Here is a 25902-nt window from a genome sequence, read left to right on the forward strand (position 1 = left end):
AGACGATACGACAAACAGAAGCTTCATGTTATTATCCACGTGTTGGTCTTGTGCTGTCACTGCCTACCCTGCCGATGATGATGGCCGGCATGTTGGAGGCCTGCATGGACGTAACCACAGCCATGGGAGTGACTGGAGACAGCACGAGGACCAGGAGGCCAAAGTACACAACCAGGAACAGGAGACCTGGGCCAGAGGAAACTCTGTTAGGACACACAGGCTGTCATTTCAAATCTCTGCATCCTGTTTCTGCTCTGATTTTATTCTGAAAGTCCTGACTGGAAGTTGTGATTTGTATCTTTCCACTGCTTTAATGCTTCTTTCAGATGTTTGTCTGGTCGCCTCCACTCTTCACCCGCAATACCGTCTCCTGTTTATGAATTATGAATCGTGTCACAACTGATCTGACATTTTTCTGAGTTCATATGGAATCTTCGTTTGGACAGTGTAGTCATATATATATATATTTTTTTTTATGAGGTGCTGTATGTAAGTGTGAAAGTTCAGTCACTGTCCCGCCTCCTGTCCCCCTCAGCAGGTCTAGACAGACTGTAACTCCACCGTCTTGGACTGCAGCTGGTGATGGTGGTTCTGGTTCTGCTCAGGTGGAGAACTGCTTTATGTTGAGCTACAACAAACTCATCGAGGCCGCAGAGCAGAACAAGGACTGCTGCCTCCAGCTGCAGTTAGCAGGTTAGCTGTTTAACACTTAACGTGGTCTGGTTTGCAGAGACCGAGCTTTTAAAATCAAATATGTAAATACAGAAACTTTTAATGACGCCATCACCCCGACTTTATCATTCAGAATATATTTACTGCACTAATTTCCCAGTTATCTTGACTTCAGTGAAGCGTATCCTCACTGTGGGAGGTTTAAGTTAACGCAGCCCACCATGAGTCTTATTAACATCTGTGTTGCTGAGTTTGCACATTTGTACTGTATTTCAGCTCCTCAGTATCCACATACTGACATCACTGACGTGTGAGTGCGCATGCAGTCTCACCTCTACTGGTTCTTCCTCCGTAGTGCTGAATGAGGAAGCCGATGGCGACAGTCTGCAGCATGAGGAACAGAGCCTCGCCCCAGGCACTGAGGTCACAGTCAGCACATGTTACTCAGTGTCTTTCTCACAATATGAAACCAAAGCTGAACAACTCTGTCTAAATTAACATGCATTTTACAGTACAATTATAGAGTGACAGCAGTACAACAGTCAGAGAGCTGCATGCACACAGACAGTTCATCTGAAGACGGCCCTCACCTGAAGGGGAACTTGTTGGCGATGCTGTAGGCCATGGTTCCTGTGATGGCCAGCAGCTCCAGCAGCACAGACTTGAAGCTCAGACCCTCAGCGCTCTTTGCTGCCATCAGCTTCAAGATCTGAGGCAGTTTCACTGTGAACGAGGAGGAGGAGGAGGAGGAAGAGTTAGAGGAAGGCCGAAGTGAACAGGGCAGGTTTCTAAAAACACTCAAGGTTTCAGATAATGTAATGAAAATCAAAAACTAAAATCAACTCTGGCTGCTAATTAAGTTCATAACTAACCAAGTATTAGTATTAGTACTGGTATTTTTGTTTAACAATAAAGACTAGGCTTGATTCAAATGAATATGAATTGGAGTCTACAGATAAATGAGGTGATGGAGAAGCAGAGCTGAGGTGTTTTACCCATCACTGATCCCAGGATGATGCCGATGCCCAGACCTTTGCTCAGAACAATCTTCAGACATGGTACTGGAATTAAATAAAAAAATAAAAACAAAAAAAACACACAGGTTAGCTGGATGTCATACATCACAACATACTGTATAAACACACACACACCAAAGCAGTCATAGTCAGAGAATCTAAAGCAAGAGAGCATCATAAAACATGAAACGTTAGGTCGTCTCATTGTTTTCTGACTTCTCTTCTCTGTATGTGCCACTCGGATCCACTGGCTCCTACTGAAGACATGACTATTTAAACAAAGCTCACACATGTGTAATTTCCTAAAACAGCTGCTCACTGTAGTTTCTAAACAAACAAACAGGAAGAAATATAGAAGCAGGACAGTGTGTGTGTGACTGAGTCTAAATAAAGTACAGTGTGTGTGTTATGGTGAAGAAGGAACATGTGTGTGACTCTCTGACGTGTTTTAATAGTTTCACTCGTCACTGTTGCTTTGGCTCTTTTTGGGGAATCTGTTGACTCCGAGGAAAATATAAAAATACAGCTTGACGTCTATGATGTCATGCAGCGGTGTCACTAGTGGTGACAGAGGTTCAGTCTCGTCCTGCTCAAGGACTCTCAACATGAGGACAGGTAGAGCTGGAGATCAGACAACCAGCACTATAGTTGATGACTCACCTGCCCACCTGAGCTTTAACCCCTCATGTACACAGTACACAGTGATGAGCCAATCAGATTAGCACAAGTAACTGCCTAGTTTAAAAGTTAAACCCTCGTCACCCAGGTTGTCTCACGCTGCGGAAGTGGAAACATATTCATTCTTAATGTAGACCTGACAAGTGTTTCATGAAGAGTTAAACAAAGCTTATTTCAGTAAGTCAGAGTGTCTATGTCATACAGGAGGCTTCAGTCTGACTCTGAACCTCTGTTAAAATCAATCGGCCAGACTGAAACTCTGATTCCTCTCTTCTCTTCACTGCTGTGATGTGAACAAGAGTCAGTTTGCAGTACATGTAAAGTTTATGTCACATATTGACATGGGATGCACTTAACAGTATCATTAAAATCTCACATCTTTTCAGTCCAAAAATATCTGCACAATACTCCAGCTTTTAAATGCATTGCAGTTATAATAAAGCCAATTAAAATGAATATGTTGTAAAATAAATGACCTGGTGGAAATCCTGTTTGGTATGTCAGAGTTGTTTAATAATGTTGCATCTTATTCAGTACATCTGTATCTATACATTCATTTTCAGCACTAATCATCTGAAGAAAGTTCACCCAGCAGGAATTGAAACCAAAAGGTCAGAAAGCAACAAAGTGAGGCTGATCTGAGAGTCTGAGATCTTTTGCTTTGTTAACTGCAGTGAATTTGTCAGTGTTTATAATTTTATTCTCCATATTACATGGTAACATGTTATTAGTGTGGCCACCAACAATTTATGTTAAGATCTGTGTTTTTCACTGGGATGAAGATCAATGTGATCAGTGCTGGATGTCTCAGGTTTGTGTTTCAGGTCATGAATTCTTAGGTTAATCCAGGACAGGCTTTTCAGAATAAGGGCTGATTTTCATGAAGCATGTTAATGTGTTGTCTGTGGTTAGTTTCACAAACTGTCTCTGTGGTGGCCTGATCCCGGTTTGACTTGTTGAACTGCAGCAGTTTTAAATAGTTGACTTCTTGCTTACACAAAAATATTTAAGGGCGTAGCAGTATTACAGGATGTTTCAGGGTATTACTGTATGGATGAACCAGGAAATATTATTCCTCGGGCTTCTCTGAGGTATCTGCTGGGTGTAGTTAATGTATGAAAGAGTGACAGCTATTAAAACCGCATCAAACAAACCAGGCCTAACGTATCAACTACTGTTCAAATCAGTTTGACGTTTCCAAGCTGAAAAGGTTGATGAAGCTTTTATTTTGTAGGAGACAGTTTCAATGCTCTCAGGTTCTGACTGTTTCTCTGTGTGTAGATTCAGTCAAGCCTCATTTGAATTAACGCTCATAGAACACAGACCGACACGATGCACCGGAAGCCTTATCCAGTTATCTCCATAAAATAAAAGCAGATAGTTTCCCATCAGCAGGACGTTAGCTTCAACACTCCCGCGTCTCTTCAGTCGCTGGGCTGAAACTGAAAACATCCACTCACCATCCAGGAAGTTGAAATTGAGGAAAAACTCGTCGTAGCATGATTCCGGCATAAAATATGTCAAAAGAAGCCCTTTAACAGGGTCCATGAAAGACGACCCTTTACCCAGCACTGTTTTATCCGCCATTGTGGAGATTAAAGGTGACGTTGCTGTTGAATGTGTAACAAATAAAGAGTCCTACCAGTTCACATGACAATACAAAGGTTCCTCTTCTTGAAAACGAACACATGTACTGTAAAATAGAGAAAAATAATAATAATAATAATAATAATAATAACAAAAATAATGATAATGATAATAATAATAATATGATTATTATTGTTGTTGTTTTTGTTGCTGTTGTTATTACTGTTATTATCATTCTTAGCCTATTCACATAACAATGAAAATGTTGAAACTACAAACAGCCCTTAGCCAGCAGAATAAATGAGGCAGAACTACAAAGAGTCTTTGGAAGAGATTTGAATCTTTGAGTCTCAGAGTAGTGAGTCCAGTTGAGTAGTTCATAACAACATTTTTACAGGAGTAATATGGGGAATTTATGAATGAAACACAGGGTTAGGTTAATAAACATGTTCAGTTTGCTCTGTGGCCCAGAGGAGGAAAGGACTCATGCTACTTTCCAGGCTGTGCAGCTCTTTGGTGCCCTCCTCTGGTACAACCTTCTTACTGCCACACTTAACTTCAAATAGGAAAAGGTGGAAACTGATGAGAAATACATGTTTTTCATCATATAAATGTTTCTGTAGCCGATTTACCAGACAGGACACAGAAACAGCATTAACGTATACTTTGAACTAACACTATAACACAAGATAAATGCTTGAAGAGGACTGAATTCTTTTAACAGCAACAACAGGAGTGCTGTGGGATCTGTACCTGGCTGATGTTGTTCACCTCCTCTTATGAAGAAGCTTATGAAGATTTATAACAGAAAACTGATCTGGTAACAAATTCCAGGAATTTTAATATGTACAGATATTTACAAATTGATGTATTAACATAGATGGAGAACTAAACTTATTTACATATGAATGCAATGAATAGGCCTATATGTACTAAATATTCTCAATAAGAATATATTTGCATTTGTCTAATAATGTGTGTAGAAATATTAAAAAGCAGCCAAAATAGAATACTTCAATGTATTCATTTATTTAAATATTTAATTTATTAATGTATTAATTCAATATAGTACAAAAATATATTTGTAAACTGTATAAGTATAAAATGTATTTTCTTCTATTTCAATGGAATACATACATGGAATAGGCCTATATACAAACCATATTATATATTCCAACCTATGCAACTTCTGTATGAGACATTATTACATATTATTTGTCATTCTGTTGGGAACATGTCTGTGCTAACATTAGTAATGATCAAATGTGGAGGTACTTGATTTTTATGCAGCTTCATTGAACACTCCGGTCCAGCAGGGGGCAGCGTGCACCTGTTATAATGCTCCGGGCTGATCAATGGAAGCAGTTGTCTGTCCTCAGGTCTTCCTGTGGACTCTGTTGACATGATGGGGACAGACAGTAAAGTGGTCTCTGATCAGGTTCAGAGAGTCCCGCTCTCAGAGTCTCAGCTGGACTTCCCCGGTCACCCGTTCTCCGTGTCCGTCCTTAAAGCCGGATACTGTCTCCCGCAGACCAACGGGACGTTCAGAGCCGACGGGACCATCACTCTCATAACGGGACCCAAGACCATTCTGGTGGACACCGGGGGACCGTGGGACCGGGACTTTCTCCTCATGTCACTGAAGGAGCGGGGTCTGGAGCCGGGAGACGTTAACGTGGTCGTGGGGACTCACGGACATTCAGACCACATCGGGAATCTGGGTCTTTTCCAAGCAGCGCTGATGATTGTGGGTTATGACGTCAGTGAGGGGGACCGGTACCGACCCAACGAGCTGGCAGACGGACACGGTTACGTCATCGATGAGCAGGTTGGTGTCATCACAGCAGACTGTGGTACAAGTGTGAGTCTGAGACTGGATACAAAGCAACAGGTGTTCAACCAGATCACTGCAGCAACAGCTCCTCACTCACTTTATCACTTCATCACTTCATCAGTCATTCAGTCATTCAGTCATTCAGTGAGCTGATCAACAAAACCTGTTTTAACTCAGAGAAGACCTGAGATTTGTCTCTGCCGACTGTCCACAGGCGTGCTGAGACAAAGGTGGAGGTGAGGTTGGTGTAGATGAAGGTTTAGGGACGTCCATGTTCACAGCTGCTTTCTCAACATCTCTGATTCTTATTTTGGCAGAAACCAGGCACAATATGTAAAAAAAAAAAAAGGGGCCACACTGAGGAAAAAAAATCTGAAATTTTGAGAATAAATTTTTAATTTTACAAAAAAGTCATAATGAGAATAAAGTCGTAATATAAGAATGTGTGTTGTTTTAGAGGGGAAATACCAGAGGCTTTAAAATGAGGAATGTGAAGTATCCTGTGAAGTTCTACTTTAGCACAGGTTTCACTAATAGGGAGAAACTTCATCTTTTGCCTCATCATCATCATCATCATCATCATCATCATCTTCAGCATCAGGACATTGAAAAGACTGTGAAGAAACTGAGTCTATTCTATAGTTAGACAGACAAATTCTCAAACTTTCTCTAATACACTTTCGAAGAATGAAGTTTGAGTCAAAAATTCATAATATCTCTGTGGATGCCATTCATTTACACACATGGAAAGTGACATAAGTACATGTGTGAAAGAATGATAAAAGAAGTTCAAACTCCGCCCACTGTCACACCTCCATGCGCCTGAGCAGTTACAGTGTAGGTTCCACACAATAACAACAATTGTCAGTCCTCTTAGTTAAGCGGTGTCTTACCAGGGGTTTACACTGATTATGTAATATTTTCAGATAATGTCAGAAACTCCTCCCCCCACACCTCTCTGATATGTGTGTGTACCATCACTACACATTCACTTTTTCTCTCTGAGATGTTGTGTTTGAAGTGTCGACCTGTTTTTATCAACCAAGCCCTGCTGTTCCCATCATGCATTGTTCCCATCATGCATTGTTCCCATCAACCAGCTGTAGGGTGCAGCTAGCCCCAGGCTGTAGCTCACCAGGAAGAGTAATGCGCAGCCATCCAAAGACCAGAGGGAGATAAACAGTGTTAAATCAACACCTCTCTGACACAGACAGATGTTAATCTTTGTAGTTGTGTTGGTTCAGAATAAATATATAAATCAGAACTTGTTTCACAGATGTATTGATGTATAACATCACTGACACCCTCTGAAGCTTCTTGTTTTGTTGCTAATTTCCAGCATCACTTCACATTTGTGTCAAATAGAACTGTGTTGGTCGACTAAAGATGACTAAAACTAGCATGGACCTTAGATCTCAGGACTGAGACTAAATCTAACAAAAGCTGGAGGAAAGGAGATAAAACAAAACAGTCAGAATGTGATGGAGCTCAGTGGGCTGATGTGCTGTTCTGCTGGTCTTCCCTCAGTTTCCAACCAGTCTCTCTTCTCCTACAGGTATGTGTAGTTCCCAGTCCAGGCCACACAGGACAGGATGTCAGCGTTCAGGTGAAGGGAACCTCAGCGGGGACAGTGCTTGTTGCAGGGGACTTATTTGAGTGTTGCTCAGATGAGGACAGCTGGCGGGATCTGAGTATGAACACTGCAGTACAGGAGGTCAGCCGCCGAGAGGCATTACACACAGCTGATGTCATCATCCCGGGACATGGACTCCCATTTAGAGTCCTCAGGAACTGATGAAGCCCTGGAAATGGGTCAGGGTTATATGAGGACGTGACTTCCAACCAAGCCAACACAACCAACCAACCAACCAACAAACCACCAACCAACCAACACAACCAACCATCCAACCAACACAACCAACCAACCAACCAACACAACCAACCATCCAACCAACCAACCAACCAACCAACCAACCAACCAACCAACCAACCAACCAACCAACCAACCAACCAACCAACCATCCAACCAACCAACCAACCAACCAACCAACCAACCAACCAACCAACCAACACAACCAACCAACTAACCAACCAACCAACTTGTAGAACACTTGGGATCCCTGGTGTTCTCACCTTGTTTTAAAGTGTGTCTCTGTGCTCTTGGTCTGTGTCAGACACTTACATTTACAGTTCCATTTTCAGTCATTGCAGTCGGTGATGTTGTTCATTTATTAACCACTAGAGGGCAGAGTCTCACAATATGCTACTTCAATGTCAAATCAGGCAGTGGGTCATTTCCACCAATTGTTTCTGAAGCTTTCAGAAACAACACAGTGTCTGATCCACATACAGTCACTGTACTCATGACTTTAACTGATCTCTGTTCAGATTAATTACCTGAACCAACCCTGCCTTTGTTTGGAGCACTGCGCTGCAAGATTTAGATTCAAAATTTCCTTAATGATCTGAAATATATATAAAAATGTTTTTTAAAGCTCCACATTTTCCTCTTCTCCTGTGTTTTATTTGAAGTGTTGATCCATAAGAAGATATATTTGTGCTTTAAGAACCAAAAAACATCTCAGTGTAGTTTCACATCTCCTCTCTCAGGCTTCTCTCTGGAGCTCTAGTAACAACAGGTCAGTGAGCCAAGGTCAGAGGAACTAAATCCTGCAAGATTGGATGGTGGGTCCAGGTGGGTGGGGCTTGGATCATGGTTGATGGTGCAGACTGCTTGGTTGTGACATCACAAAGTTCCAGAAGTCCTGACAGCTGGTTTTAAGGTTCAGTTTCTGAATACAGGCTGTGTGCATTTCTCTGTGGACTGAGGCTTTGATACTTTCACAGAGTTAATATAGAACATAGACCTGATCTATAATCAAACAACACACATCTACCTTTAGACTATATGGACCTTGAAAGCTAAAGCTAATTTTCTTTTCACTGTTGACTTACAAATTTTATTATTCGATTTTACCTGGAGGCTGTGTCTACACATTTCTACAGACGATGTGGACTCCACTATGTTCAGTTTGTTTTTAGTGCTCTGACCTTGGTCTTGCGATCTGGTGAAATAATTAAGTTTCCATATATATATATATATATTCATATAAAAAGATGAATATGACGGAAAATGTCTGAAGCTAGAAAATAAAACCTTTTACGCAGGAGAAAATCTACAGACGCATACAGCATATACACACAAAGGAGGCGAGATCTTAAGATTGGTTAACTTCCTGTGTGAGTGTCACACACCAATACTGTGACAAGCAGATCAGTGTATCAGTATGCTGGGCTGACAGCCTCACACTCATTGTCCCGAGGATCTTCACCTGTTCTGATCATCCAACAGGTAACGACACACGGCCTCCGCTCATCTCTACATTTACTCTAAACTACACTGACACATAACGGCTCCATTTCAATTTCATGATACGCACAAATCGTGTGTGTGTGTGTGTGTGTGTGTGCGCGTGCACGTGCGCAGTATGTTTCTGCCATAGAGTCATACAGTGGTAAAAACTCATTCAGAGATGAAGCAGATGAAAGATAAGTTACACATGAAAACAGTCTGATGAGAACTGATTCTTCCTGTGTTGCACACAAAACCACATTTAATTACTGATAGTAACATCACAAACATAAAAAAAACAGAGAAAAATGCTAATTTTACATCAATGAAAAACAAATGTCTGCTGAAATAATTTATCAAATGTTTGGAGGATTTTTATTTCTTGCTGAGTGAATCAGCAGCAAACCAAACCATGAGTTCTGCTTTTTGAACAAAGAGCACAGACTATGTTCCTCTTAACTACAGTGAATGTAGCTTCATGGTTTATACTTTTTTTTCCTCTATCGCCTTGAAGCAGTTCTTGTATCAGAAATTTCATTCTCGCAGCTTTTATTGCAGTTCTAAAAACAGTTCATCATTTCCCCTGCACTAATTAGCATTTCCCATTGTATTTGTGTGAGCCTCCTTTGTAACCACACTGCTAAAGAGGTTTTCTCATTGTGCTGATGCGTTTCTCATCAGACTCTGACAACAGTTTGTTCCTTCATCAGCTACAATGTCAGACTCTCACTCACTTTGATACTGTCCTGCAGCATCAGCGTTTTCAATCAGATGCCTTTAAACTTTCTTCAAATATGTAGGAAAGAGCAAGCTCTCTCTCTCTCTCTCTCTCACACACACACACACACACACACACACACACACACTATATACTATATGTGGTGTGAACTGACTGTGCTATAAATTAATGTTTCACTTTCCTCAGCTAACAGCAGTTGTATTCTGTTGATTTACAGATACAGTTTTCAACTGCTTTCACACATTTTTCTAAACAAATCTGCTGCAAAATGAAACTATCATTGAAAATATCATAGAAAACATCTAAACATCAAATATTTGCATCAAATGCCAAACACTTTTTTCATTACAGCAATTTTCTGGATACACCTTGTGTAAATTTAAAGCTCTTCTATTTCCATAGGCTTGTATTTAAATTTCCATACAGTGTTGTAAAGTGACAGAACAGTGATCTGCTGAGAGTTTAAAATGTTCCCAGCACAATAAACACCAATGCAATTTTGAAACAGAATATAGTTATTTTTTTTCCAACATGTTACCGTTGTAACTGTAGTTCAGTTTTTGCAGTTCTGCTTTTTTCTAAACACAAGTTTTTTTCTATCAAAACATGAGGTGTGTAAGTCTGACGCTCTGGTGGACTGGTTTAATTCATCAGTGACAATGTTGAAATGACTGACTGACTTTCCACGTTTCAACACACGGTTTTAGAGGCTTTTTGCAGAGGTGATTCAGTGTTCGGAGAAACGCATTAAGAGCTGAGAGAACGATGTTTCTGATGCGTGAATCGCATCAAGGCAATCGAGGAGAACTGTAAATAAATACTTTATGATCATGTCATGTGATGCAAGTTACACTAATCCTCATGCATCTCTCAAATACTGATAGATTTTGTGTTGCTTCTATTTGATTTTTTTTTTATTGATGAACAACCAAACTAATTTTGGAGATATATATAAATATATATACATCACTATATGAGGCTTGCAGGATGTAGACTCCAGCATGTAGGGTTGAGTGAACTGAGTCAACACAGATGTGGTTTTTGACACATCTCGCCCACAGATTGTTTACTTTTGCTACCTTCTGTATTTGCATGTGATTTTTTTTTTATTGTCCTTCTGTTAACGGTTAACAATCCCTTAAATTATTTCTATATTATTTTATCTTTCACCAAATAGATCCATTTTTACAGCATTTTTCAGTGAGCAACACCGGTTCACTTTTGAAAAAAAGAAATTTAACAAACATTTCTAGAACATATTCAGTCAAACTGAAGCACAAACTCACCGCAGCTTTAATGAGAAGCGTGTGCTTGAAAGGACGCACATGACTCTGCAATATTCGGCTGAATCTGAGAAAGTCTGAGTCTTAAATCGTTCTCCACACAGAGAATCCGCTCTCACACAAGTACGCGGGGTCAAAGGGCATCAAGGATCCGATCCACAAATCTGGCAGCGGCTTCTCATTCAATTCAATTTTCAGGGATCCATTGGTTGAAATCTCAATGAGATTCTCCTGTTCAGGTACTTAAAAAGAAGCAGGCACAGCTGTAAATGGATGACGTATCCCACTATCTGACCTGTCAGTTTCGGGGGGGAAATACCTGCGCAGCTGTGGTGCCAGCTCACTGAGGTGCGCGGTTACGTCATGTTTCACACTGTGTCTGTCAAACACAGATACACACAATAAACACAAATATAATTAGGCTGTTTGCAAATCATGTTTTTTTCTTTTTTTTTTGCGTACCCCCTACGTCACATTGCGTACCCCAGATTGGGAATCACTGTGTGAACCTATTAAAATACTGAAATGAAATGAAATGACGGTAATGTTACCTGCAATACAGACCATTAAAGCATTAGTATAATATATCTTTTTTAGATAATTTTAAATGATGTTAACGCACATTACGCAGCAGCAGATAATGGCAGTGAGGAATCACCTTCGTGGACATTAGAAAACTTTAGAAATGCAGGAAAGTGTATCTAGCAAAGCGGTGAAAAAACAGCAGCAGGTATATCACGAACATGAGATGGTGTAATAAGGAAGAAGGATTTATCTCGCCAAATATGGTGATGCAGTGTGATTAAAAAAAAACTGAAGTAGATGGCAGGTTTCATCATCGGTATCAGTTAAATCTGCAGCTTCACGGAGCTTCAGCAACGTGACGGACACGGAAGGAGGCCTTCAGACATGAACAGACGAGAGAGAGAGAGAGAGAGAGAGAGAGAGAGAGAGAGAGAGAGAGACAGGCAGCTGCCTCTATCAGTGAAATCACTTAATAACAGCTGGGAGTGTGATGACCACGTAGGCTGACTGTCACCTTCCTGCTTCAGCTCGCACTAAACGCTTCATCAGTGGAAGTGTTCAGGCCCTCAGACAGTGTTCAGACCCGCTCTGTGAAAAACCTCAGCTTCCCCCATTCATTTGAATGAGTTGCCAACACAATGTGATGTTATCCGGATGGAGGTTTCTGTGGCCAATCAAAGACATGTAAAAATCACTTCCCTGGTAGATGACTTTCTTTCCGCTAAAAGCCTGAGCTGACCCACCGGCGCTCACCATCCAGACTCCTGGAGGCCGAACACTCCCAATCGCTGCACTTTCGAGCTCGGTGCAGTGATTCCAGCTGTGTTTGCTCAAAGTGACACGATGCACGTCGGCCAGGAAAACCTGCAGCACATGCTCGTACCCGTTCGTTATATTCAGTACTTCGATTTCAACCGCCGGCACAGACGCCGTCCTGTAGAATGCGGTGCATGATTCACAAGTAAAGTTTACATCACTGTTCTCAGAGTTTCTCTGTATCATGTACAGTGACGAAGCGCGTTATGTAAGCGCACAGCTGGAGATTTTCAGGTCAGTGCTGCACTCCGTCTGTGCAACTAAATATAGGGGATGTGGGTGATGTGTCATTGTGAGAGGGTTGCTGTTCTCTGTGAGAAGAAGTGTGATGTATGTGACAGGAACTGTAGTATATGTGACGATAAGCATGTCATACGTTTGTCACAGGTTCTCCCCTCTCTGCGAGACAATCGCTGAGAAACAAATCATGGTAATTGGCAGCTCTATTCCGAGAAAGGGGAAGTTAGCGACACCGGCGACGACAGTGAAATGTATTCCTGGGGCCTGAGTGGGCGACGCTGAAACTGCTGGCGAAAGATAAACTTAAATAGGTTGAAAGATTGTTATTCACATCGCTGGTAATGCGATGATTAGACCAATCAGGTGCCAATGTCCGACTCCGTTCTTTTCTCGGTGCCCCTGCGTAATCTGATCAGTGATCAGTTAACCTCTGGTTGTCCAGGTGGTGTCCAGTAAACGATGTGGGCTCTGTAGATAATTGGCAAACTTTCAGGTGAAGACTCCTCGCTGGATGGAGCTGCTCTCGTACCCAGAAATCTGAATGAGTTTATTAGAAAGTCAAAGCAAAGACAGTCGTTTCTTCCTCAACTTGTCTTTTAGTGTGGATTTCAACCAGGCTCTTCAGGGTTTAAATGAAAGCTCTACTTCAAAAGCCAAGTCTTGACCCAGATGTTTTAGATGACCCACATCCAACCTCCCTTATATTTCTGAAATCCTCGAAAAAGTAGTTACAAACCAGTGTGATTATGATTATTTGCATGAGTCCTCAGACAATGGACTCGTATCCTATTAGATCTTAGACACCATCATCTGACACCATCGATCTTATTACAGAGACTAGAACATATCATTGGCATTAAAGGAGCTGCACTAGGCTGGTTTAAGTCAGACTTATCAGATCATGGTGTTTGGTTTGACAGGAACTTAAATTTTGAGCAGCACATAACAAAACTTGTGCAGTTTGTTTTTACTATTTGAGATATATATATATATAAAAAAACAGCAACAGCCTCTTCCCCTGCCTCAACCACAAATCTATTAATCGGCTCCAGACTGAACAGAAGTCGGCTGCCAGGCTTTGAACAGGATCCAGAAGTGACACCACCGGTTTTAGCCTCCTTACACTGGCTGCCAGTTCTTTTTAGATCGATTTTAGGATCCTATTGTTGACTGTTAAAGCATCTTCACGGCCTCTCTCCATGCTTTATATCTGACCCTGTTATGAACCAGCTTGTAGCCTGCGATCCTTGGCCAGAGGTCTGTTAGTTGTTCCTGAGGCAAAGCTAAAAACCAGAGGTGACAGAGGTTTCACAGTCAGAGGCTGAAACTCCGGAACGAGCCGCCTGAAGGAATCAGCTCAGCAGAGTCAGTGACCTCTTTGAAATCTCTTCTTAAAACAAACTTTTTACCGTAGAGCTTTTTCTTGATATTGCTTAATTTTATTGACTATTTTTCTTTTATTGCCAACCTTTTATCAGGAAGCATCTGATTTAATAGGTTTCTTCTTTTTTTCTCTCTCTATAATATTGTATAATAAGTCTTGACCTGACTGGAAAGTGCTATATAAATAAAATTGAATTGGATTGAATCAAGTGCCAAGTGTGCAGCAGCAGCAAGTTTCAAAAATTCATCCAATTAATGCAACAATCCAAATACAGCAATCTAATAAAAATATAAAAAATATAAAAACACAAAACTGATATCTGCAGTGCGACATGTCTACGCATGTCTACGATTTCATGACATTTTCTAACCAGTCTTCTCCCTCCTCTCTCTCTCTCAGGTCATCATGTCCACCAACATCTCCTCTTCCTGTCTCAACAGTTCAGAACACAGCAGCAACGTGTTCACCGTGTGCACCTACTCCTTCATCTGCATCGTGGGTCTGATCTTTAACCTCATAGCTCTGGCCTTTTTTTTCAAGTGCAACAAAGCCAGATCACAAACCACTGTCTACATGAGCAATCTCACCATAGCGGACACTCTGCTCATTCTCACGTTGCCCATGAGGATCTTCTACCATCTGGGTTATCGTGGTCTTCCTCAGTGGCTGTGCGACACCCTTGGTCTGGTCCTGAAGGCCAACATGTACGGGAGCATCTTCCTCCTCACTTGTATTTGCTTTGACCGTTGCATGGCCCTCAGCTTCCCCTTGTCAGCGCGTGTGAAGGAGGGGAGGAGGAAGGCGCCGCTGGTTTGTTTGGGAATATGGACGCTCACCTTCGGGGCCAGCGTGCCCATCTACCTCATAAAGCGCAGAGATGTTCACGATTCTTTCAAACACTGTTTTAATAACTTGCCGGTCTATGCTACTCAGCCTGTGGTGGTTTATCCCTCGCTGATCTTGGGGTTTGGGATCCCGTTAGTGATCATGCTGGTCTGCTCTTGGGGTTTGGTCCGTGCTGTCCGACAGAGCACCGTGGCCCAGACCAACCAGGTAGACGGCGCAAAGATCCAGAGGATGGTTGCTTCCAGCCTCTTCATCTTCATATTCAGCTTCCTCCCGTACCACGCCACCCTGGGCCTCCTCTCACTGTACAGAGAGAACATACCTTGCTCCATGCTGACTGCATACCACTACAGCGTGATGTTGGCATGTCTCAACACAGTGCTAGATCCTGTTGCATATTATTTCACCACAGAAACCTTCACAAACAACATGGGCATCGGCATGGGGAGGATGATCCCTTTGAATAGTCATAGCTCTGACACCAGGTACAGAGCTAACAACAGCTAACAAGAGACAAGGGCTAGTACAACTTCATTGATTCCTAAAATCAGAGCAAGGATGTATTTAAAGTAGATAAAGTGGAGATAAAATTACTTTTATTTTGGGATCATATATAGAGTGCTGCAGGAATGAGTTGTGATGTCTTTCAGAACAAACACTGTCATCACACCTGTCACCTGTCCAGCACGGTGTTGTTAAACCAGAAACACTGCGGCAACACCCTCGTATAAGATTTAAAGACACACAATCACCGCTTTTGGCTCCAGGTAGAATTAGTGCGACGACTTAGGACTGAGAAATGTGGCTGAATCACCTGTCATGTCACAATATTATATTTATATATTTAGTATTGAAGCTTTAATCTGTAACTTTTCCACACTGGAATTTCTAAAAACAACTCGACCTATTTTCTATATGTTGCTGATTCATCATTTCTCAAACCAGAAAAATCTGTGATTTTAATGATGGCAGAGACAGTAGAGAAACCGAGACGCTTGATTTCCGATTGTTTCCCGTATCTGTGGGATGTGGGTTTTCTCCACCTCCCCGCCCCTTTAGGAGACCAGCAGCAGGTCTGAGTAGCAATGCTGACAGCTAGCCAGCTAGTGATAGCAACATTTGCTGAACACATTCATAATATCACTAACAGCAAGTTAGCTATCGCTATCATGCAACTGTAGCCGTCACTAATGGAAACAGACATGTAACATTATGTAGCACCAAGTTACTGACTGACTCAGTAAACCAGATCGGTATTGGCTCCACGGTCAGACTGGGAAAAGGATTCGGCCTTGGATTGATCCAATGGAATCGCTCGCACAAATGACAGTGACGGAACCCGTTAAAAATTTTTGGTTGTTTTGATGGTCCTCATGACCAGTCCATCTGTGCTCTGGTCTGATCTCTGACAGTGTATTTACTGGTTGTAATCTACTGATCTGTTTGATTTGGAGAGGGCTAGACCTCTGGATAATTCAGCTCCAGGTAAAAACCTCCTGAGCAACTGAAACTGAAGGAATCCAAACCAGGAGAAGCTGACGGCACTCGTGAAGACAACGACTTCCATGAGCCCATGCTACTTCATGACATCACCAATATCCAAAATCTGTCTTTTATTATAGTTTTGATTGAGACCCCGAGAGGCAGAAGTTACACACTGTATGTTTGCATTTTGTTGTGCTCACTACGTTGTAAAGAGTGGTTATCTGAGTTACTGTAGCTCGAACCAGTCTGTCCATTCTTCTCTGACCTCTCTCATCAACAAGGTGTTTCCAAGCTCAGTGAGTGTACCAATTTAGTTTATAGGTTACACTACACAATGAGTACGAGCAGGTGTCTGGGGCGTAGTTCTGCTCAGCAGGAAGTAGAAACTGATTACAATAACTTTCCTCAGAGAGGAAATGAAACTCAAGGGTCTACAGATAAATGCTGTGTGAAGATAGACTCTGAAAATGCCAAATCAACAGAAGCTCAGCAGCATGATGAGAAGGGTGTAGTGTTAATTTTACATTTATTCATTTGTTACACCAAAGGGACATATAAATGAGGTTCAGTTCAAGAAAGGTGCATTGACTCAGACATCAGTGCAAAGGTTTGTCTTACAGAGACGTTTTCTAGCTGGACTGAGTTAAGAGTCCTGGATGTTCCAGAACTTGTTCGCAAATGTTACTTCAACACACATTTTAAAACCACAATACTTACTCTGATGTATTCATATGTCAACTCAACCACAATGACTATACTGAGGTGGCTCAGTAACGATGGCATCATCCCTTCATGCATCATAAATGTGTAGATAAGAGACATAAAGAGAAATTACAGATAAGCTTTTACTGCAAATGGCGCAGGAAGAGAGGAAAAGCTATCAGAAGAGTCAGATGTTGTGATCTGTGCCAACGATGCACTATAGCTGAGTTCCTGTGGAGCAGTCTTGTATACTGAGTTGTTCAGTTCCATCTATCAATCAATAGAAATGGGCGGATTTCTGTTTCACTGGTGTTGTGCTGTTCAGGAGTTGCTATTCATAATCCTTGTGAAACAGAAAACTAAACATAACTTTTGATTTACTGATTTCTGGATCCTGTTAAACTCCAACCTTTGTTACATTAAATGCATTAAGACTGGGGTTTGCATGAAACTAACCAGTTCAGGTGACACCTGTACAACTATGATATTGGAGTAGACTTTCAGACAATCTCAAAGCCCCAACAAGTGCCTGGTTGTAAAGCTGAGAGGGGATATTCCATATGTGGCTTTGAGGTGAAAAGGTACCATGGCTTTCCACTGGCGGTTTCACAAGATAATGAAATTTATTTTCCAATGTGATATATACATATTTTATTGTGTTTTGTATACGATGCATGCGTTTATAATTACATTGTATAGTACATTTTCATGTAAGTCCATCTGGGCAAATGTTGCTTAGACCAGTGGTTCTCAAAGTGGAGACCCAGAGGTCCTATAATCAAAAAGGGGAATAATTTATTTTCACTATAATTTCATCCATATGTAACACAATGACAGAATGTATGATTAGTTTGGTTCATGGGTTTAAACACTTTCTGTAATAAAACATCTAAAAGGCAAAATCTTATGAGATGAGGGTCTGCTCAGGATTTTGATGTGAAAAAGTTTGGGAACCACTGGTTTAGCCAATAAATGCTACAATACGCAGCAGTATTGACAACGTAAGCTACATGAAGTAATTATTTGTGTTCTACAATGTCACAGTATACAAGATTTATCTATTAGTGACATGAAGGTAGAAATGCTTGAAAACTCACAATGAATCTACTTCCCATACTTAATCTACTTACCATATTGTATTGAAGTGTTTAAATGTCACTGACCAAGATATAAAGTTTTAATGATAAATAACTAATAAATCTTGTCTATATTCTGCTTTGTTACACTCAACCTTCATGCAAGGTGTTCAGCTGAGTAAGAAATATAATCTGTTGAGAAATATTTCTTCTAACATTGTTGAAGTCGGTTCTACATACAACTCTCTCTACAGTGAACCTCCGTCACGTCTAAAACAACGAGAACTTAACATGCAGATGATTTGCAACATGCAATATCCGCTCCATAAAACCCCCTGAAATCTACACTGTTGTTTCCTTTACTAAAACACGTATGGTGGCTTCAAGGTTCGTCACAGATCACATTGCACTGCTGCATTGCAAAGTGCAGCTCCAAGGATCTGCTATTAACTTATCCCAAATCTACACTAACAAAAAATGAAACTTATTAGAGAAAATTACAACCCAAAACTGAACACTGAAACCAAATGAAGTCTGGTTTTCAGTTAAGCAATATTTACTGTCTATGAACACACCCTAAACCACATGTGGAGAGATTAAAGTAAGATTATTAAACTCACAACAACATTCACAAGTTGGAGGAAGAAGAGTCCTGATCCGTTAACAAGGCTGCAGCCACCACAAGGTTTCGGTTTGTTGGGACATCATGGGATGATGTATAGTCAAGTCAAATTTGGTACTTTTCCAAATAGAGCAGGGGTAGACTTACTCTTTATAATATTATTGACAGGGACCCAACAATTCCCACCAAGAGCCACACTAGGCGACAGTGGCAAGGAAAGGCTTCCTGTTAAGAGGCAGAAACCTAGAGCAGAACCGGACTCAGGGTGGGCGACAATCTGCCTTGACCGGTTGGATTGGGATATATATATGTAGAGAGAGAGAGAGAGAGAGAGAGAGAGAGAGAACATGCAAGCAGGGGACAGAGAGAACAAGAGAGAATGCAGAGGAAAAGAACAACAACAAACAATGATAGCAATATTAATAATGGTGATGGTAGCAGCAGTAAAAGCAATAGTAATGTAATGGCAACTGTAGTGCTCCTACTAATGAAAGCTAATAACAGTAACAATAATAATGATTATAGTAAAATTTAGCATAAACAGCTTGACACTTTCAAAGACGTTTCATGTGTCATGTTTACACATTTAAAGCTTCCTGTGTGTCATTTACTGCTGTAACACGTGAAAAACCAAAAATGTATAGTGATAACACAAAACATGGCCTGAGAAATGATCACATGTTATTCATATGTCACAAGTGGAGACCAGGCTGGTTTGTTTGTTCCAATGAGAAAACACAGGCTATATAAAACACTGATGAGGAAGGAAATATCATGTTTGTTTAGGACTCAAACACACATTCAGTTCATTCTTTCAAACACACAGGAGATCAATAGGTAACCTTGGGGACCTTCCGAATAACAGATTAAAAGGGGAGAAACCTGTTGTTTCACATCTTGTGCAGTTATATGCATAGATTAACTTGTTCAAGGATTCTTTCCAGTTCGTCTTCTGTTTTTAGCATTTGTAGCAATGTCCGATTACAGCCATGGACTTGTCCATTCCCTTGCGAGTAGTAGGGTGTTGTTCGCGATCCACAGCTCTTTTTAAGCTGGGCAAAGAGTTGGTTCTCAAATTTGCCACCTTGATCGTGGTGTATCCGGGTTGGCTAGGCTATCACATGAAGCTTATTATCCTGTCATTGGTAAAGAACTGCCCCGAGGCCTCAATTTGAGGCATCCGTGTGGATGATAAACGGCTGTGAGAAGTCTGGGAACCCGAGGACTGGTGGCTCAACTGGATAGTCTATTAGCCGCTCCAGGATGCGTTGATGTTCCTCAGTCCATACAATTGGTTTGTGTGACATCATTCCTTTTTTCTTCCCCGTAACTCGTCTTGCGTTTATCCTGTTTTGCTGTGTATCATTTTCTTCTGTCGTCCCTTTCAGCAGGTTATAAAGTGGCCCTGCAATATGGGAGAAATCCTTAATGTATTGCCTGTAATAACTTAACAAGCCCATGATAGCTCGTAGCTCTCCTAGATTGCTTGGTCTCATCTTTCAAGGCTTTCATAGCGATGGTGTCAACTGGATTGATCTTGCTACCTTTGGCTGAAACGGTCCTTCCCAGAGAGCGGACCTCACAGACCAGATAGCTCGAACTTGCTGGGTTCAAGTTTGATCCCATACCTTGCTCTTAGCAGCTGGAGCACTCTCCTGACATGGCTTACATGATCCTCGAATGACTGACTGTACACTAGTGTATCATCCAGGTAGGGCACGCAGATGTTGTCTCACACATCCTCCAGACACTCCTCCATACAACATTGGAAGGCTGCAGGTGCATTCATTAGCCTGAATGGGATCCTTATCCATTCGTAGAGGCCCCATGGAGTCACAAATCCAGTCAAAGGCCTACTGTCTTCATCCATAAAGCCCTGATGGTAGACCTTTCCTTGGTCTAATAATGAAAACCATGATTGGCCACCAAGACTGTCCAGGATGTCCAGCACCAGAGGGATTGGTTGCCTATCAGGGTTGGTCTTTTTGTTTAGTTCTCGGTAGTCTATGCAAAGAAATAGGCTGCCATCCTTCTTTCTTACGCAGACAAGCGGGGAGGTATAAGACGAGTTAGATTTCTTCACCCAACCTTGCGCAATGAGGTTGTGCAGGTAGTCTTTGATCTCTTTATATAGTGGCTTCGATACTGACTGGTAAGTACGCGCAACAGGATCCATGTCTTTCAATGATATGCTCAACTTCAACTTTTCAAGATGTCGTCAACCGATTTGGAAAAGGAGGAGCATTCTTCACGAAGCATGTCCTGCACCACTACTCTTTTGGGTTCACTGAGATGGCTCAGGTTTATTGGTGGATTCCACTGAGTATTACTTACTTGCTCACTCTCTATGTTCACTTGACTGACAGACACTTGGGGTGTTGGGTTTCTCCAAGATGCTGGCTGGATACACAGCTTGGACTTGCTGTAAGGTGCACTCAACAATACACCATTTTCCTACCAGAGCAACAAGACGAGATTGGTTGTCCTCTTTCTTGGTGCTGGTGTTATTTGTCTTTGTGTGAGAACACTGGTTTGCTTGTGGGTTGGTGTGCTGGTTACAGTTTTTTATGTTGTGGCCAATGTTCAGCTTGACAGGTTTTAGAACAGTAAATGTCTATTTTACAGGACACACATCTTCTGAGCCTTTGGTCTTTCCCAGTGACACCACAGTAGGAGCAATGTTGTTGGGACACTTCACTCACTATCACTGGTTACTCCCTGTCCCGTGGGGGTAACCCTGTTCCGTTTAAAGGACCCCTCTTGTCTGGTTCCTCTCACCCTGCAACCTGTGAGGAAGTGCTCACTACTACCGCATCTGTAGCACTTCCACCTTGTTGGCAGCCAATACATTTTCTTAGGCGTGCATGATTGGGGGCAGGATAATGGTGCTGCGGTGCGACCCTCTGTTGGTATTGAGCTCTTAGTTTGACAACACATGAGCTGCAGATACTCACAACACAACAGAAGTGTTTCCAGCGGACACTAAAAAGTGATAAACCATGTTGTGACCAGTGGCGATTGCTCTAAGACTGCAAGGGAAGCTCAGCTTCCCCTAAAATGTCAACAAAATAAGTGGTCAAATATGTGCTGTTGTGTGTACATTTCATTGACTAAATATGCGCTAGAACATGTTCATCTTTTGTTCAGAATCAGCTACTTATCACAGGTAACCGACACGACTTCCTCCTCATTCCTCCCCGCAGCGCCACAGTGCTTTACACAGTGTAGACGCCGAGCGTCTACTGACTTCAATGGGGAAGCAGAGAGTGGGTTGTTCCACTGCAGCGAAACTAGACGGTCATTGGATAAATGCTGGGCTTTGTCCCGCCCATCGGACGCTCAGCGTTTCTGGGGGTCTATGGGACAGTGGGCTGGCCCGGACGCTCGGCTTCTGCATGATGATTGGATGATCTGTCTGAGGCTGAGTCCCTTTTTGATTGACAGCGAAATCAGCGAAATCAGCGATCTTGAAGTATAAGCATCCACCGGAGCAGTTTTCAAGTTTTTCATTCCGTTGATCGGAGTTGATCTGGAGACGTTACTGATCCTCAGCGACTTTGTCTTTGTTAAAAACGACTAGCGTTGTGTTTGGCGACTCTCTTCTGTCACTCTGCGAATTTACATTTAAATAAACGGACACATTTTATGATGTAGGCCGAAAAATGAGCTTCCCCTCCTTATAAGACCAGCAGCCGCCACTGGTTGTGACGCACCTTAAAAGTCACAACTAGAAACACTTCTGTTGTGTTTTGAGCTCTCAGGGCCACTGTACTATACATTCAGACACAATGACAAACTGACTATATAGTGGACTGTAGATGGAGTAGAGAGTGATTTCAGACACAGACTAAGTCTACTGCCTCTGTGAAGCTGTACTTAAGCAAGGTTGTGCTCTGAGCTACATGCTAACATTCTAATGCTTACTTATCAAAGGGCGTCACCTGGGTGGCTCACCCAGGTTTGGGTCCAACCTGTGGCCTTTCCTGCATATCATCCCCTCTCTCACTGTTGCAATTGGAATTAAGGCAAGAAAATGATTTAGTAATAATTAAAAAAAAGTGATTAACTTGGCTGAGATGCACTTGTTCAATGTTTTAACTTCAAAAATCACAATTGGGCATTGAACAACAACTTCATCCCAGCTAGGTGCATCACTTTTTAGTGTCCCTTGGAAACATTTCTGTTGTGAGTATTTGCAGCTCATGTGTTGTCAAACTGATGAAAATGTTTTCTAAATGTGTTTGTGTTTTGTCTTGTTCGCACGTGTCTTCTTAAGCTGCAGTGCGTTGAGCTCTCAGGGGCCACTATGGTGAACCAATAAAGTTCAACTAAAACTGAAGCTGAAAGCAGCTTTAAAGAGGAACTGCAGAGCTGGTGATAATTGTCTATATTCATCACTGTGAGCCACACAAGTATCTACCATTGAACTGAGGTCTGCACATCTGCAGACTCTCTGTCTTTACCCTGCTATATTTAACACATGTTCAACCTCAGTGGCGCCACATCAGCAGAGCTCACAGTGAAGTTGTGCTGAAGTGGTGAAACTCATGTCTCATGCACAGAGGAACGTCACATAACCTGCGTCTTGTGACATTTCCAGCAGCAGCAGCAGCAGCAGCAGCAGCAGCAGCAGCAGGTAACTCTGCAGCACGGCAGCACATGCTGCAAGAATTTCATATAGAGTATATACAGTCAATCACTGCTGTTTCCTGGGTTTAACACATTTATTATTAAATGCTTCTCTGTTGAGAATTCAGTCTGGACTAATATTTATCTAACAAAGAACTCTAAGTGCTACTCTAAGTATATTTATATTTTAATCATATTTTTTCAATTTTATTGTAAATATTTTGTTGAGATTTTCTATTTATATTTCTTTTCAGCAGTATCTGCAGTATTTTTTCTTCTTACTATGTTTATTGTTTTGCACCAAAACACCAAGGCAAATCCCTACTACTTGGTAATACACTTGGTCTCCTTAGCTACAGCTAACCAGGAGCTGTAGATGTAGACTCTTCTACCTGAAAGGAAGACTTTGGTTTAATAGATGTTTCGTTTTATTTTTGTGGCTTCTGCAGGCACGTCACCAGATGACATCAGTATCAGAGAATTCAGCAAAACCCCGGTTTTGACAGATCTCACATCCAGATCTCCAGCATCCTCTTCTTCCCACCATCAGTGCGTAGACTGAGGTTATAATATTGATTTTTCACTTGTCTTTATTCTCATTTCATTTTGACTTTTTTGTTTTCAATTTCACTTTAATTTTAATTAGTTTTTAAAGCAGGTTTGGTCATTTAGCTGTTATGTTTTTGAAAATGATTCATTTCATTTTTTAGTTATTTTAGTTTCAGTGTTAGATTTAGGTTTTTGTAATATGGGGGATTTGTCAGGGACTCATTCAAAGTTCATATGTACAGGTCGCACACTGAGAGCCAATCAGCTGTAAGATACCGCTCCATCACTCATATCCACCTATAATACTACATGCTGATGAGATATAAATGGAGACCAAAACTAAAGACATTTCCTCTGTAACCTTAGTTTATTTTAGTTTTGTAAACACAAAATACAGCTTTTTTAATAAAGCCTCATTTTAATTTTTATTTCAGTCAATCAAAGTATTTTTTCACACTTAGTTTTAGTTATTTCATGAGTTTTGTTTAGCTCCAGTGAGAATTACTGATGAATATCTAGAGCAGAGGTGTGTGTGTGTGTGTGTGTGTGTGCGTGCGTGCGTGTGTGTGTGTGTGTGTGTGTGTACGTACTCTGCCAACAACATCCATACTACATGATATTAAATGAGCATATGTACAAAAATGTATAAAATTGTCTTATAATGTATTGTAATATATTATATTTTATTGATATATATGAAAATCTCAATCTGTATTAGTATGCAACACATATTTAATTAGAACAACTAATGATAGTTACTGTTGATGCATCATGAATCATGTTGGATCAATGTTTCTTACTTCACGGCTATTTGTGATTTTGTGGTGATGCATATATGAGAATAAAAACAGTATTAGAATACTGATTAGGGCGTTGATTACCATGGCAACAGTTGAAGCTTCGATGCATTCAGGTCATCCCTTGTAGAAACAATCTAGCTACATCTAAAGAACTAAAGTCAAGTGAGATGATGTTCTCTGCTGTGTGTTTGTGAAGTGGGGAAGGGGGAAGTTGAGGTGGTGCTTGTGGCTTTTGACACCTGACAGACATCACATAGGACTTGATAAGTAGTTTGTTTGTTGTTTTGAAGTAATTTTATTCATTTTATTGTGAAAGTTCAGTGACTTTTTCTCCAGGGGAAATGTCTCAGTTTGTCTCCTCACTCAGCTGCAGGTAAAGACAGACAGACGGCGAGTGATGGAGAGGAGGAGGAACAGCAGTGAACCAGTTGAAAGCACAGGAACAGCTTGTGTGTGCCACCATCTGCTTACGCACAATTCAAAAGATGGGTGTGCATGATGGAGAAGTACAACATGGTGCACACCGCTGTGGTTTCCTGTTTGTTAGTGACCTCAGAAAATAAAGATGCACATCAGAGCCCAGACATGAAGGCGACTGCAGCAGCTGTAAGTTGATACTTCTGAAAAACAGCCCTCCGTATATGTGTGTGTGTGTTAAACCACAGGGAAGTGACTTCAAATAAAGATAAAACAGTGAAATCAGCTTGAGATAGTGGAAAATCATGAATATTCAGAGTGATGTTGCTCATATTCTGCTTCTAGGTTTTTTGTGCATGTACACATTCTGCTAAAAAGTCACACAGATTAAAGTCACAGTAAAGGGAGTTATTCTCTCCCACAGAGAACTCTGCTCCTGAACACCTTGTTTGTATTGCAGCATTTTCTTCTCTAACGTATCTACATTACCGTGTGACACATTTGCATAATGACGACCGCAAACAGCTGGTTAGAGCAGTGGCTGTGAGTTTGGTTAGGCTACCTCCACACTACTACCTTTTCATTTTAAAATGGTGTTTTTCAAACGGAAACAATCTCCGTCCAGACTTACACACCTGAAAACACATACA

The 25902-nt window shown here is 41.3% G+C and overlaps 3 protein-coding genes across 3 annotated transcripts in view; 2 read left to right on the forward strand and 1 right to left on the reverse strand.

The window, feature by feature from the left end:
• The window catches only part of mpdu1b (mannose-P-dolichol utilization defect 1b), a 7328-nt gene extending 3349 nt beyond the window's left edge, over positions 1-3979 (reverse strand). The window contains exons 1-5 of the mRNA XM_023423790.2: positions 3827-3979; positions 1668-1733; positions 1263-1395; positions 1005-1090; positions 68-186 (exon numbers count right to left, since the gene is read on the reverse strand). Coding sequence (XP_023279558.1) covers positions 68-186; positions 1005-1090; positions 1263-1395; positions 1668-1733; positions 3827-3953 — 531 coding nt within the window. The 5' untranslated portion in view covers positions 3954-3979. The remainder of the gene's footprint in view (positions 1-67; positions 187-1004; positions 1091-1262; positions 1396-1667; positions 1734-3826) is intronic.
• Positions 3980-5283: 1304 nt separating this feature from the next.
• On the forward strand, positions 5284-8287 carry mblac1 (metallo-beta-lactamase domain containing 1). The gene is made up of 2 exons (XM_023423909.2): positions 5284-5781; positions 7343-8287. Exons 1-2 carry the CDS (start codon positions 5356-5358, stop codon positions 7580-7582), a joined length of 666 nt encoding a protein of 221 aa, XP_023279677.1. The 5' UTR covers positions 5284-5355; the 3' UTR covers positions 7583-8287.
• Positions 8288-9033: 746 nt separating this feature from the next.
• LOC111667948 (lysophosphatidic acid receptor 6) lies at positions 9034-18358 on the forward strand. Its single transcript, XM_023423817.2, has 2 exons — positions 9034-9139; positions 14526-18358. The coding sequence occupies exon 2, from the start codon at positions 14532-14534 to the stop codon at positions 15477-15479; it is 948 nt and encodes a 315-aa protein (XP_023279585.1). The 5' UTR covers positions 9034-9139; positions 14526-14531; the 3' UTR covers positions 15480-18358.
• Positions 18359-25902: the final 7544 nt, after the last annotated feature.

The sequence above is a fragment of the Seriola lalandi genome, unplaced genomic scaffold, assembly GCF_002814215.2.
Source record: "Seriola lalandi dorsalis isolate HSWRI2012SDOR001 ecotype SW California unplaced genomic scaffold, Sedor1 jcf7180002054694, whole genome shotgun sequence".
Classification (NCBI taxonomy): domain Eukaryota; kingdom Metazoa; phylum Chordata; class Actinopteri; order Carangiformes; family Carangidae; genus Seriola; species Seriola lalandi.